The sequence below is a fragment of the Acipenser ruthenus genome, chromosome 2 (assembly GCF_902713425.1).
Source record: "Acipenser ruthenus chromosome 2, fAciRut3.2 maternal haplotype, whole genome shotgun sequence".
Lineage (NCBI taxonomy): Eukaryota > Metazoa > Chordata > Actinopteri > Acipenseriformes > Acipenseridae > Acipenser > Acipenser ruthenus.
In genome coordinates, this window is record NC_081190.1 from 11,130,257 (window position 1) to 11,143,482 (window position 13,226).

Genomic DNA, 13,226 nt, shown 5'->3' on the forward strand with positions numbered 1-13,226 from the left:
GCGGTTCAAGTCCAGGCTATTCGACTGCCGACCGTAGACGGGAGTTCCCAGGGGATGGAGCACAACTGGCCAAGCACCGCCCGGGGGCGGGGAGGGCTTAGGTCGGCCAGGATGTCCTGCACACCAGCGACCCCTGTAGTCTGGCCGGGCGCCGGCGGGCTTGCCTGTAAGCTGCCCAGAGCTGCATTGTCCTCCGACACTGTAGCTCTGAGGTGGCTGCATGGTGGGCCTGCAGTGTGAAAAAGATGCAGTCAGCTGACTGCACACACTTTGGAGGACAGCATGTGTTCGTCTTCGCTGCTCCCGAGTCAGAGCGGGGGTGGTAGCGGTGAGCTGAACCTAAAAATAATTGGCTATTCCAAATTGGGAGAAAAAATTATAAAAAACAATTGGCGACTACTAAATTTAAAAAAATTTAAAAAATAAACTAGGATTCAGATCTGTTTGGCATAGTCTTTCTTTTCCCATGTTTTTGTGTTTCTTGTCCTTTTTCAAAGTGGCAACTATTTCCATTCTGAGCAGCTTTCGTGTAGTGTAGGGATGCATCTCTACTCTGCCCGTGCCGCCTCCCTCTCCTCTGTCCTAACTCTCCTCGACCTCTCTGCTGCCTTTGACACAGTCGACCACTCTATTCTACTGTCCTCCCTCACTGACCTGGGACTCTCCGGCATTGCTCTTGCCTGGTTCTCCTCCTACGTCTCTGATCACACGTACCAGGTGTCCTGCCGTGGCTCACCCTCTGCCTCTTGCTCTCCATCGACAGGTGTCCCCCAAGGCTCAGTCCGGGACCCCTCCTGTTTTCTCTCTACATCCGCTCCCTGGGTCCCATCCTCCTCCCATGGCTTCTCATATCATCTCTATGCTGATGATGCCCAGACATGCCCAGATGCTTTCTCTCCTTTCCCCCTCTGACCATCTTAAACAACCTCTCCATGTCAGACCTCCTTTGCTTCCCTCCTCTTCCTCCCCCACCGCTGATCTCTCTATCTCTATTCCTCTTGAACACACCACCCTCTCTCTCTCCTCATCCACCAAGAACCTCGGTGGCACCCTCGACCCCTCCCTCTCCTACTCTTAGCACATCTCTACTCTGGCACGCTCCTGTCACTTTTTTCTGAGCAACATACGCAGAATTCACCCCTTCCTCACCTACTCCATGCAGCTCCTAGTTCAGGCCCAAGTACTGTCCCGCCTTGACTACTGCAACTCCCTCCTGGCCGGCCTCCCTGCTTCTGCTATCTATCTGCTCCAGCTCCTCCAAAACTCTGCTGTTCACCTTGTCTTTTCTCTTCCTCATTTCTCCCACGCTACTCCGCTGCTCTGCTCCCTCCACTGGCTCCCTAGGACATCCAGTTCAAAACTCTTGTACTTGCCAATCGCTGTCTTGACCTTTTTGCACCCACCTACCAGCGTCGTAGCCAAAGATGACATTCTGCCAAGGTCAAATTTGGGTTTCAAGCTATAGCTGGCAGTAATTATATGACTGCTTGGTATTTACTATTCAACCTCCAAATCTATGTTACATGGCAAACCACAGAGAAAATTAAAGAGTCTTTGTACTTTACCAGAATTTTTCCATGAGCATCAGCATTTAGCAAAAAAAAACCACACGACCTTGGTGTCCTCATAGCTACTTACGGCCATGCCTCCTACCCAGCTGTATCAGTACTTGCATCATCTTGTACTTGCACTGAACTGCTCTACACTTTGCTCTGTTCTACTTCTGCTCGCAATCATAATTATACTTGCTGTATCTTGTACTTGATTTTACTCTTAAAGGTAACCTGTACTTGCTCTTATTTGAAATCGATCTTATCCATTTATTGTACTTACTACTTGCTCTTAATGGAATATACTCTTATAACCAAATCTTTGTAAGTTTAACTGCTCTTAGTCGTAATCGCTCTCAAACGTAATTATTTACTGTATTTTTTATTTTCTCTCATTTGGATTTGCGGTTACTTACTACTGATTTTATTATATTATATAACTGCTCTTTCTTATCTGTCATGTGATACTTTGTAACAGCTGTAAGTCGCCCTGGATAAGGGCATCTGCTAAAAAATAAATAATAATAATAATAATAATAATAATAATAATAATAATAATAATAATAATAATAATAATAATAATAATGTACAGCAGGAAGTATAATATGTGGCCACTAGATGGTGCTATGTGAGTAAAAAAACATCCAATTTGAATAAGAGGTAAGCTTTACACATTCGATTGCTTTCCAGTGCAACCCAGTCATACTGTACTGCCATGGGTTCCAAGCCAGTCATGAGAATGCTGCATGGAACTAGAGCAGGACTGGTTGCACTGCAAAGCAATGTAATGTACCACCCAGACAGCAACATACATCCTTGTGACCCACAGGTGGTACTGCCGAGCTGTCCAGGGTGATCGAGGTTGCAGATGAAGTGCTGGCCATCAATGGAAGGTCTCTGCAGGGACTCATGCACTACGATGCCTGGAACATTATCAAGGCGGTCTCGGAGGGGCCAGTCCAGTTAATTATAAGAAAACATCAAACTTCTGTATGACCATGAACCCCTGCCTACTCTGTATATAATAGATGGAAATGGAACTTGATCACTGTGGTGCCAAAAAAAGCATGGGTGGCAGGCCACTGTATTGTGTAAATAAGAGGAGGTGGTCTTTTCACTTTTCTACCTAAACAGATTTGTTACTGTGTATATAAATCTATTCCTATTTGTGTATATATCTGAGGCATTAGCACTGCTGTCAAGCCCCACAGAGCTGGAGTGTTGTCATGGTCTGTCACCTGATCAGAGGGGCGGAGCCGTGATCCTTCTGTTCATGTACATAATCCTGCTTTTGCATTGCGTCCCATATTTATTTATTCACATCGCTGATGAGGGTAAAACCGGAGGGCTGGTGGCTACACAGGCTGGAGGGTTTCTTGTGCATGTTTTTTTGTGAATTTCGTTTTTCAGAAAGGAGGGACAGTGCCGCTGGTTGTGGTCAGGCATGGTCCAGCGGACATCCCTTCACAGCTCTGCCAACTCATCTCAATCCTGCTCAACACCCCCTGCCTGCTCCTCTCTGCCAGTCTGTGAGCCACGTGAGAGGATTTAACATACTGCACAGGAATTCGATTTGGTTTTTGTTTGCTTTTATTTATAGTTAAGTCTGGGGTATCTGTGATAAATAAAGAGGACTCTAGGTGGTGTAGAAATCTTGTCTTTTGAAAGGTGATGGGATGTCTCTTATTCGATCTCCTGCTTGAGTTCTTTACATTTGACCGAGTAGAAAGGAGTGTGGTGTTTGAATTTGACAGTTGTCCATGTTTTAACTGTGCAGGACAACAACCCTTTGATTTAGTCTCTATACAATTTTAATTAATTCTCAAATAACTTTTCCACTAATCCTTTGTGCAGCATTACAAATTAAAACAAGCATTCCATCTCGGATGCTGTTTGTCAAGGCGATGTCATTTGCAATGAAATGTATACTGTGGTATATATGGTATTCCAATGGACATATTATAAAGCAGAGACAGGCCTTTACTACTTAAAATGACATTCTGCAGCAGATTTGGATGGAAAGGTGATTTGACATCCTTGTTGTAAAAACTACATGCTAGTTGGAAATATTCAACAGGACTGCCCTTATTACATCTCCATTATTGTTTACAGCACTGCAGTGAAAAAGCACGCATGTGTTATCTGTTGTGTACAGGTGTGGGGCTGTTACAAAAGAACACATCCTAAAAGCACAACAATCCTGTACATTGCAATAAATGTACTCCTCTGTCTGATGTGACTTTCTGTATGAAGACTCAAGTGTAAAAGAGGTAGACACTCTGAGTAAATGATACTGTTATTAGTAGTCGTGCTTGGGTTAGCTTGCCATCCCTCTCCCACTATGCCCCAACCATACAACTTCTGTATGACAACGAACCCCTGGCTATTTTGTATGGTCAAGTGCCGTCGTTGAGTTGAGCTTACTTGCAAAACAGCACTGCAGTATTAGTATGTATGAATTTCTTCAAGAATGTCTTGCCCATTCATGGTGTTAAATGCACACAGCTTAACATGGACATTTTCAGAACTTTTATACTTGATCTTTCCAATGGGGACCAGTATGATACACTATTTAAAACACCACAGCCCAGTGTTTTAGAGACTTCTATTGAACCTTTCTGATGCAACGATTGCTGAGGTTGGGTGGTTAAGTACGTCTGTGTCAGGGCATCCAGCTTTTACACCTAGATTAGTTTTATTCATTGTTAACCTGAAAATGTGTATTATTTTTATATGAATATTATGAATATTTAATGTAAATTGCAAGAATAATTTGAGTATGAAATTGTTTTTTTTTTTTTTTAAAAAGAAGATATTTAACAAATTGTGTCCGGCATCTTGTTTTTGTTTTATAGTTATTATGTTTGAATCAAAATAAGTATTGCAAGTATTTTGATTACACATCAAACACACAATGATAGATTAGAGAACAGTTCTACAGTAGTGTGCACATTTATTACAACACCCCACTGCTTCTGTTGTTTTGATAAGAAACCAAACCGCTGGAACTGAAAATCTTGGGAAATTGTCAGTATCGGCAAATGAGTGATTGTCTAATTTAGTTCATGACTTTAATAGACCACACATGCAATTCATTTACAATAGTAAGAGAAAAGGAACACGCAGCCACACATGGTCAAATGCATGAGACTTTTTAGAAGTTGTTTAAGATGCTGAATTAAAGCACAAAGCGGTCTTAACATTTTCACACACGAGTGCCTATTGTTTCTATATCACGGATTACTGAGTGGAAATTTAAATTCTCCCACCCAGAGGTTTTCATGCAGGCAGGTATATAAAGGATGTAGATGACAACTCCTGAGGTGTTCTAATACATTTGCACACTGCTGTATCTCAAAAGATATCTAAACAAATGCTCCACTAATGATTAGCGTTCTGTGTAATCCACAGTCAGGCATGTTCAAATGCTTCCTCATTGAAAGGCTTTGTAGAGAACTAGAAAAGAGAAAGCTAATCTATTCTGGGCATCTTGATATGCATGGAGCTTAGAACTGTCAGCCATGGTGTGCTTTTATCCCAAACTATGATGTCATACTTGATTGTCTCCTTAGTTCCTTCCCAGTTTGTATAGTACATTTTGTATACTAATACTAATATTGTATTGTACAGTTTGTATACTAATATTATGTTTTGATTAACAGTATTGTCAATAATAAAAATGCATGTCCTGGAAATAATTACAAACATTAAAATCATGTTAAATTCTACATTTTTTATTTATTTTTTAGATTAAATAAGTATGTAAAGATTTAGACATGGGCTTTAAAGTAACGCAAGCTCGACAATTTTGATAAAAAGGTATTTGAAAACTATTTAGGAAAGTGGATAATGACGCAGCCTGTTGTATTGTGAGTGTCTGTAATAAAAAAGAAGGTAAGCTCTCAGTGCAATTAAAAACAAAGGGGGATTCTGACTAATTTGATGAGGTTTGTCTATCCTGCTCTTTAAAGAAGGGATCGCATTTGAATCAGATGCTCCATGAATTAGGCTGGTGTTGTAAGTCTGTGGGGTGCTGCACAGTCTGTTCTGCATTCTCACTCAGTTAAAGAGAGCACACAGTGGATTTGGGGGTCATGTGCTATAGTAGTGGATCAGCTGTTGTAGCTTTTGACAGTCACAAAAATGCCTTGAGCACCACATGAAGTGCAAAATAAAAATGGACAATACATGCTGTGATCTGCCATACATAAAACTGGGAACTGAAAATTAGAAATATTTTGAAGAACAATTATAAAACAAATGAATTATGTTTCCGTGTCACAGCATGTACTCCCGTGCTATTCCGTGCTCCAACGTGATGATGATTTCTGTACAGTAAACCATGTTTCATATGGTTGTACTAATGGGATTAAGATTTGCGTACAGTACCTGCATGCAAAAATGATGAGTCATACTTTCAGTCACAAAGGAGGAGCGTGCGAAGCAGCTGTCACCGCAAGCCATCGTATTAGCCATAATGCCAAAGGACCGGGCTCATCTGCATTGGTGGTTAGAGAACTTTTAACCTCATCTCATTTCACTGACAGTCCCTAATGCCGTTCATCACACAACACTGCCCGTTACATTAACCAATCGGTTATTAAAATCTTACTTGGCTCTTTACAGTATTTTACATTATCTACACCATTAAAGACAAACGGCACAACTACAACAATTATGTTATGTCTTTTATTGCCTTTAAGAGCATGCATGTTATTTTACAATGAGCAAAATTAATGACAAAAACATTTAAATACATGTTATGTTATTTTACAAGTACTGACAAAAAACATTTAAAGCAGTTAATGTTGTTTTGCAATCAGTAAAAGTAATGACAAAAACATCTGCAGAAGAAAAGTATATTTTTACACAACAAGCATAATTCCACCAATCAAAAACACGAAGCATTTTGACTTTAATCTAATGCATGTAGCTTCTTTAATCTCCTGGTTCCAGAACTACAGTACATATTGTAGGCGTGAGTTTATTTCCTCTACATTAAAACGTCTTATCAGTAAAGTAACTGTATTCGTTTATTATTATCACATAGCAAGTCAATCACTATATATAAAGCAACACGTTTTCACGTCATTAAGTATAGCATTGCTATGGAGGATCGAGTCCCGCTTTCCTAACTCTCCTCCAGTGTTAACCAATGAAAGCATGTGGATAGGGTAAAGGCATGGAAATCCTCAACACCCTATGTACAGTTCACCAGCATTCCTTTGCTTCCCTTTATCTTGACACACGATATGGAAAGGTAAACATGTTTTATTTCCCAATGTCTTCTGAAGAGTTTTGGCGCACCCAGCAGAGTTCCAAGAACAGCCGTTCTGAAGAAAACGCGCGGACACTCCCAAGAGTCTTTCAAGCCCAGGCTTCGATCCTTGGAACTGTACACGTTCATTTTTGCGTTTCTGATACATCATAAAGGTTACTACCTTTTTCTATGGGAAAGACCCAACACAAACATTGTTGTTTCATTTTTATTTATTTTTTTCACTTTTTTTAAGCACTGCCACGTTATTTCTGGCTAAAATGCCCAGAAGTTTGTATTTTAAATTGACCACATCTCCAATTTTTCGGAGGTTGAGGGCGCATTCCGTGATGCTCTTCTGATCTGAAATAAAACAATAAAATAGTTTCAATTAAAGAATTGCAAAAAATAAAAATAGCAAATCACAGGTATACAATGAACTGTGTTACATGTATCACAGCCCCCTTCACCACCGCCTCCTTTTCTTCCTAAATTTACATGCTAATAACAATGTACACTAGTAATAATACCGGTATATCACGGACTAAATAGAGGGGCATTTGTCCTGTCAAAATTTTATAGAAAATAAAATACTATTAATAAAACTTAAAATTAAAAGTACGATTATAAAAACGTATAGCAAATAGAATTATTTTCGATCTACATCATGTCTGTGCGCACTTTAGAATTTGGAAATAAACACAAACATTCCAAACCCATGTAGTCGTAGTGGTAGAATGCAGATAACTGCTTATTGTTTCATAAACAAACATCAGTAGTTTTAGTTTTATAATCTAAACTTGACTATTCGTATTGAAATACACTTGTGTTTATTTTATAAGTAACCAAACAATGCCATTTAGTTAGAGTAAACGTTCAGATTTGTAATAATTGTAGTAGATATTATATTATAATTACCTTTATTTGACATTTTTTGGTTGTTGTTAGGCTTCTTTGTCGAAGACGTCTTTATTTCTTGCTTCATGTTGTTAAAACAATGCAAGTCGCACTTGTTTGTTTTTTTTAAAGTCCAAGCAGCTGTTAAAGCAGGTCCTCTCACGGTCGAGATCCAATTCGTCTGTCAAACTTGTTGCAAATTGAGGAAACTAAGAGCAAGCCTCTGAAGGGAAACCCCAAATGCATCATGTGTAGCTTAACACGTGACCCAACATTTCAGTTCTTGTTTTCACACGGCTTTGTCGAGAAATTTAACCAGCTACGTATATGGTGAGGGTGATATTACAACGGACAAGCACATGACTTAATTGGACGAGTGAGTTCAATTGATCATTTAAACTGGATCCACATATATATATATATATATATATATATATATATATATATATATATATATATATATATATATATATATATATATATATAAATAATACTCTAGCATTACATCATGGGCCCAAGCACTATAATTTATTATTGGATACTACTGGATGGAGATGTGCCTAATAATATATCTTTACTTTTTATTAGGGAATTTATAACAAGACATACTGCTTCTGTTTTTTGAAGTCTTTCTCACAATATTCATGAAATGACTGCCAGAAAAGACAATAGGACTATATCGCGTGTTCTAAATTTCACCTGCATTAGTATTCAAACAGGTAATTCCTTACAGCAGTTCATATGCTGGGATCAGACCTGTCATCCCACGACTGGTTAAATGAACGTATTTTTGTGTTTGTACATTATGTCTTTATCTCGGTAGCAAAACATGTTTGTACAGGCAAGTTACAAACAAGCACCTGAAACAGCTAACATAAATGAAAACAACACAACGGCTCAAAGTCTTGGTGTCGAAATCCCGTGACCCTTTAGATCAGTAATCCCTTTTCCAGTCTTGCCACACACTTCTACTGTCACCTTGTTTTCCTGCACATATCCCATTTCCTGTAAACAGGCGTGGTTCAGTAGCATTTGTACCCTCAGTGTGTTCTATATTTAGCTCCAGGTATCAGAATCGTGACGGAGTATAAACATGACGCAAGTGATCATGTGCCCCGCCTCCCAGAATTTCCATTCACAGCGAATATGATGACTTCAATACTTTTAAATTCAGACAAAGTTTTTTAAGGGCAGATGTTTTTATTTTATTTTATTTATTTATTTATTTAGCATCGTTTGTAAGCCCTCAGGGTCTAACCGTTTTCTACAATCAGGAACGGAAAGAAGCTATATAAAATGTTAAAAGGAAATTGTGTTTGTGCTGTGCAGAGCAAATTAACTTTTCTATGACAAGTTTTCAAACGTGATCCAAAAATATACAGAATATTTATTTGTATTTATTTATTTGGCAGATGCTTTTATCCAAGGCGCCTTACAGGCGTGAGAATATGAGCAATCCTCATTGCAGGCTTTCTGTGTCTGTATCTGTGGAGGGGAAGTGCTGCGTCCAGAGCACCAGAAGGACTGCAGCTTGGGAGTTCTGTCACGTGTTCGCTTTCCAGCACCCCTGTTTAAGTAGCCAATGACATTAACTTTAATTGACGAATAAGTTGCAATTTGAGGGGTTATAAAGTTATCACAAAATCAGTCTGCAAAAACAAAATATAGTTCAGCACACACGGGTCACATCTGTGTTTCTGTCTGGATTAAAACTGGTAATCTGTGATAATGTTTTTTGTGTTTGTGCTTCAACACTGGGGAATCTAATAATAATTTTCATTTTCCCCCACTCACTTTTGTTGTTATTGATGTTACCCTGCATCCATCTCAAGCAGTACAGATACTATACTCTAGTCTCCTGTCTTCCCTTGCTGCCCCATGGCTCTCTGGCACTGCTCGTGCTTGGTTCTCCTCCTATCTCTCCGAGCGCACGTACCGGGTGTCCTGGTGTGGCTCACCCTCTGCCTCTTGCTCTCTTTTGACAGGTGTCCCCCAAGGCTCAGTCCTGGGACCCCTCCTGTTTTCTCTCTACACCCGCTCCCTGGGTCCCCCTCATCTCCTCCCATGGCTTTTCGTATCACTTCCTCTCCTTTCCCACCTCTGACTCCAACATTTCCTCCTGTATCTCTACCTGTCTCTTGGCCATCTCCTCCTGGATACATTGTACATTGTACTGTGTTAAAGTATTTACAAAGTAACTACCATGTAAATACACACTGTAAAGTGTTACCAAAAAAGAATACACAAACTACAAGGCATTCTATACCGATATACTGCAGTTCCCCAGGATTCTGTTCTTTGCCCTGTATGGTTTTCTTTATATATGCTACTGCTGGGGGAGATATTTCCTAACCATAGTGTACATTTTCACAGCTATCCTGGGGACACCTCTGCGGTCTCTGATTTAATTGAGTGTCTAAATGATGATTGAATTGAGTGTCTGGATGTCTCAATTGTTTTCAGTTAAACTCAGATAAGACAGAAGTTTTGGCTGGAATTTGCCAATTCCCTAAAAACAAAATGTTAAAATTGTTCTTCTCTGTTTATTTCTCTACTAATATTGATGTTTTTTGGTGTTTTGATTTATTTTACTACAACTTGTTCATGCTCATGTTTTTTTTTATTGTTTTAATTGATTTTATTGTCATTTTTTGTTGTATTGACTTGTAAAGCGCTTTAAGATTCTTTTGTATGAGAGGCGCTATATAAATAAATACACTTAGGCTACTTACTTACAAAGTCTCCTGGGATGCAAGTGAAACAATACGTTTCTGGTCAAAAGTTGATAAACAAATGTACTTCCTGTTTTTTGCTGTGCATTAGAACAAGTAATTTCCTGTTCACATTTCTAACCCTGTGTGTAGTGCTGCATGTGGGAACATGACTCAGGTTTCAGTTTTAAAGAAGTCATATTGTAAAATCTAATTACCTTACAAGGGAGAAACACTGTCATACACGGAAGTATCTATAGCAGGGGATTCTTTCTGCTTCTTTCTCTAAACTGACACAGCGTTATCATAGTCATTTCCACACTTGTTGATTTATTCTATCATCAGGGTTTCTAGTTTTCTTTCTCTAAACTGACACAGCATTATCGTAGTCATTTCCACACTTGTTGATTTATTCTATCATCAGGGTTTCTAGTTTTCTTTCTCTAAACTGACACAGCGTTATCATAATCATTTCCACACTTGTTGATTTATTCTATCATCAGGGTTTCTAGTTTTCTTTCTCTAAACTGACACAGCATTATCGTAGTCATTTCCACACTTGTTGATTTATTCTATCATCAGGGTTTCTAGTTTTCTTTCTCTAAACTGACACAGCGTTATCGTAGTCATTTCCACACTTGTTGATTTATTCTATCATCAGGGTTTCTAGTTTTCTTTCTCTAAACTGACACAGCATTATCGTAGTCATTTCCACACTTGTTGATTTATTCTATCATCAGGGTTTCTAGTTTTCTTTCTCTAAACTGACACAGCGTTATCGTAATCATTTCCACACTTGTTGATTTATTCTATCATCAGGGTTTCTAGTTTTCTTTCTCTAAACTGACACAGCGTTATCGTAATCATTTCCACACTTGTTGATTTATTCTATCATCAGGGTTTCTAGTTTTCTTTCTCTAAACTGACACAGCATTATCGTAGTCATTTCCACACTTGTTGATTTATTCTATCATCAGGGTTTCTAGTTTTCTTTCTCTAAACTGACACAGCGTTATCGTAATCATTTCCACACTTGTTGATTTATTCTATCATCAGGGTTTCTAGTTTTCTTTCTCTAAACTGACACAGCGTTATCGTAGTCATTTCCACACTTGTTGATTTATTCTATTATCAGGGTTTCTAGTTTTCTTTGCTTATTTCACCCCTTTTCTATGTTTATGTTAAGAAATCCCCTTTTTTGTAGATGCCCACAATTCTGTGATCATCAGGATTTTCCACTGTTCTCTCTGTGTTTATTTAGCAGACACCTTTATCCAAGGCGACTTACAGAGACTCGGGTGTGTGAACTATGCATCAGCTGCAGAGTCACTTACAATTACGTCTCACCCGAAAGACGGAGCACAAGGAGGTTAAGTGACTTGCTCAGGGTCACACAATGAGTCAGTGGCTGAGGTGGGATTTGAACCGGGGACCTCCTGGTTGCAAGCCCTTTTCTTTAACCAGTGGACCACACAGCCTCCTATGATTTATATTGGATAAATACTGGTTTATTTTTATAAAATTTATTGGATAAATACTGGTTTATTTTTATTTTTTGTTTTATCTGTGAAAACATCATTATAATATCACAAGCGATAAGGTGCTGCAGTGATTTTTTGTGCCTATGTTGTTTCTAATTTATATCAACAAAGTAGAGTACAGCTGGTACCAATGGTAAGAATTATGTATATAATCTATGTGTATATTACTGTGCTACACCCTTTCTACTCTTTCTTCTCACTATTGCCCTTTAAACAAATAACCCAGAAGGACTCACATGCTTATGAACCATACTGAAACACTGATATATGTCTATACAACAACAACCTCACTGCCTTAACATATTTTAATAACACCTACCCAATAAAATAAACACACAAATATAATAATAATAATAATAATAATAATAATAACAACAACAACATCCTTTTCTCCTCCTAGAGGAAACTGTTTCAGATCAAGAATAAAAAATAAAAATGCCAATAGCCTGGAAGAGTTTCATGCAAACCAAAATGTATTTTATGTAATACATCTGACTTGAAATAAGTCCTATTTTTCTGCACCTATTTCTCTGCACCTTATAAATCAAAGATCCGGGTTTCATGCAGGGTGCAGGTCCTGTAAACAGGAGTTGAGTGAAAGGTATCTTTTCCAGGGAGGGACCTGGCAGTAACAGTGTGTTTAGAAGTGCATCTGGTCATGATTTCCAGTAGCAGGGGGAGAATAGGAAAGTTAATGTATTTGCAGTGAAATGATGTGGCACTAGTGCTGTTAGATCAATACCAATACAAACCATTCATGTAAGAGGATCCCCAGCCCCCTCTTTAAGGAATCAACTACAAGGCATGTTCTGAGGCAGACTGTGAGTTGTTGAACAAATCTGCTTCCTGTTTTTATGCTGTGATGTATGTCATTTCCTGTTCACATTTCTAAAACTGCGTGTAGTGTTACACGTTGGAACACGACTCAGGTTTCAGTTTTAAAGAAGCCGTATTGTAAAATGTAATTAATAACGCTGTGTCATACACGGAAGTATCTACAGCAAGACCAACCTGTGGGATCAGCTGTGGGACCAAAATAAATACTGGAATTCACAGATGAAGAGACTGAAACCTGGTTGCTTTTATGTGAAACAGAAATAAAACATAACAAATTGTTTTAGAGGGCGCTTATTAATTTATTCTCAGTTTGCAATGCAATGCCAAACCTAAGAGAATGTTTATAAAAACACTCTTAAAAGCATTCCTTAAAACAGCCTTAAAGGCTCAAATGAACTCCAAGAGCCCACCAAGTCTCACTCAGGACACTATG

At 38.7% G+C, this 13,226-nt stretch overlaps 2 protein-coding genes across 4 annotated transcripts in view; one reads left to right on the plus strand and one right to left on the minus strand.

The window, feature by feature from the left end:
• LOC117403718 (PDZ domain-containing protein 2-like) overlaps positions 1–4,348 on the plus strand; it is a 113,328-nt gene extending 108,980 nt beyond the window's left edge. For all 3 annotated transcript variants that reach the window (XM_058989308.1, XM_058989314.1, XM_058989319.1), the window contains one exon: positions 2,380–4,348. In XM_058989308.1, coding sequence (XP_058845291.1) covers positions 2,380–2,546 — 167 coding nt within the window. In that variant the 3' untranslated portion in view covers positions 2,547–4,348. The remainder of the gene's footprint in view (positions 1–2,379) is intronic.
• Positions 4,349–7,022: 2,674 nt separating this feature from the next.
• pmaip1 (phorbol-12-myristate-13-acetate-induced protein 1) lies at positions 7,023–7,964 on the minus strand. Its single transcript, XM_034926719.2, has 2 exons — positions 7,726–7,964; positions 7,023–7,170 (listed from the first exon to the last, which is right to left on the minus strand). The coding sequence occupies exons 1-2, from the start codon at positions 7,790–7,792 to the stop codon at positions 7,037–7,039; spliced, it is 201 nt and encodes a 66-aa protein (XP_034782610.1). The 5' UTR covers positions 7,793–7,964; the 3' UTR covers positions 7,023–7,036.
• Positions 7,965–13,226: the final 5,262 nt, after the last annotated feature.

What these genes read in the sequence shown, in the direction of transcription:
- pmaip1 (XM_034926719.2), bottom strand. Translation starts at nt 7,792, where the DNA reads ATGAAGCAAGAAATAAAGACGTCTTCGACAAAGAAGCCTAACAACAAC. An exon ending in CCAAAAAATGTCAAATAAAG is followed by an intron (nt 7,171 to 7,725) that starts GTAATTATAATA and finishes GTTTTATTTCAG; the next exon opens with ATCAGAAGAGCATCACGGAA.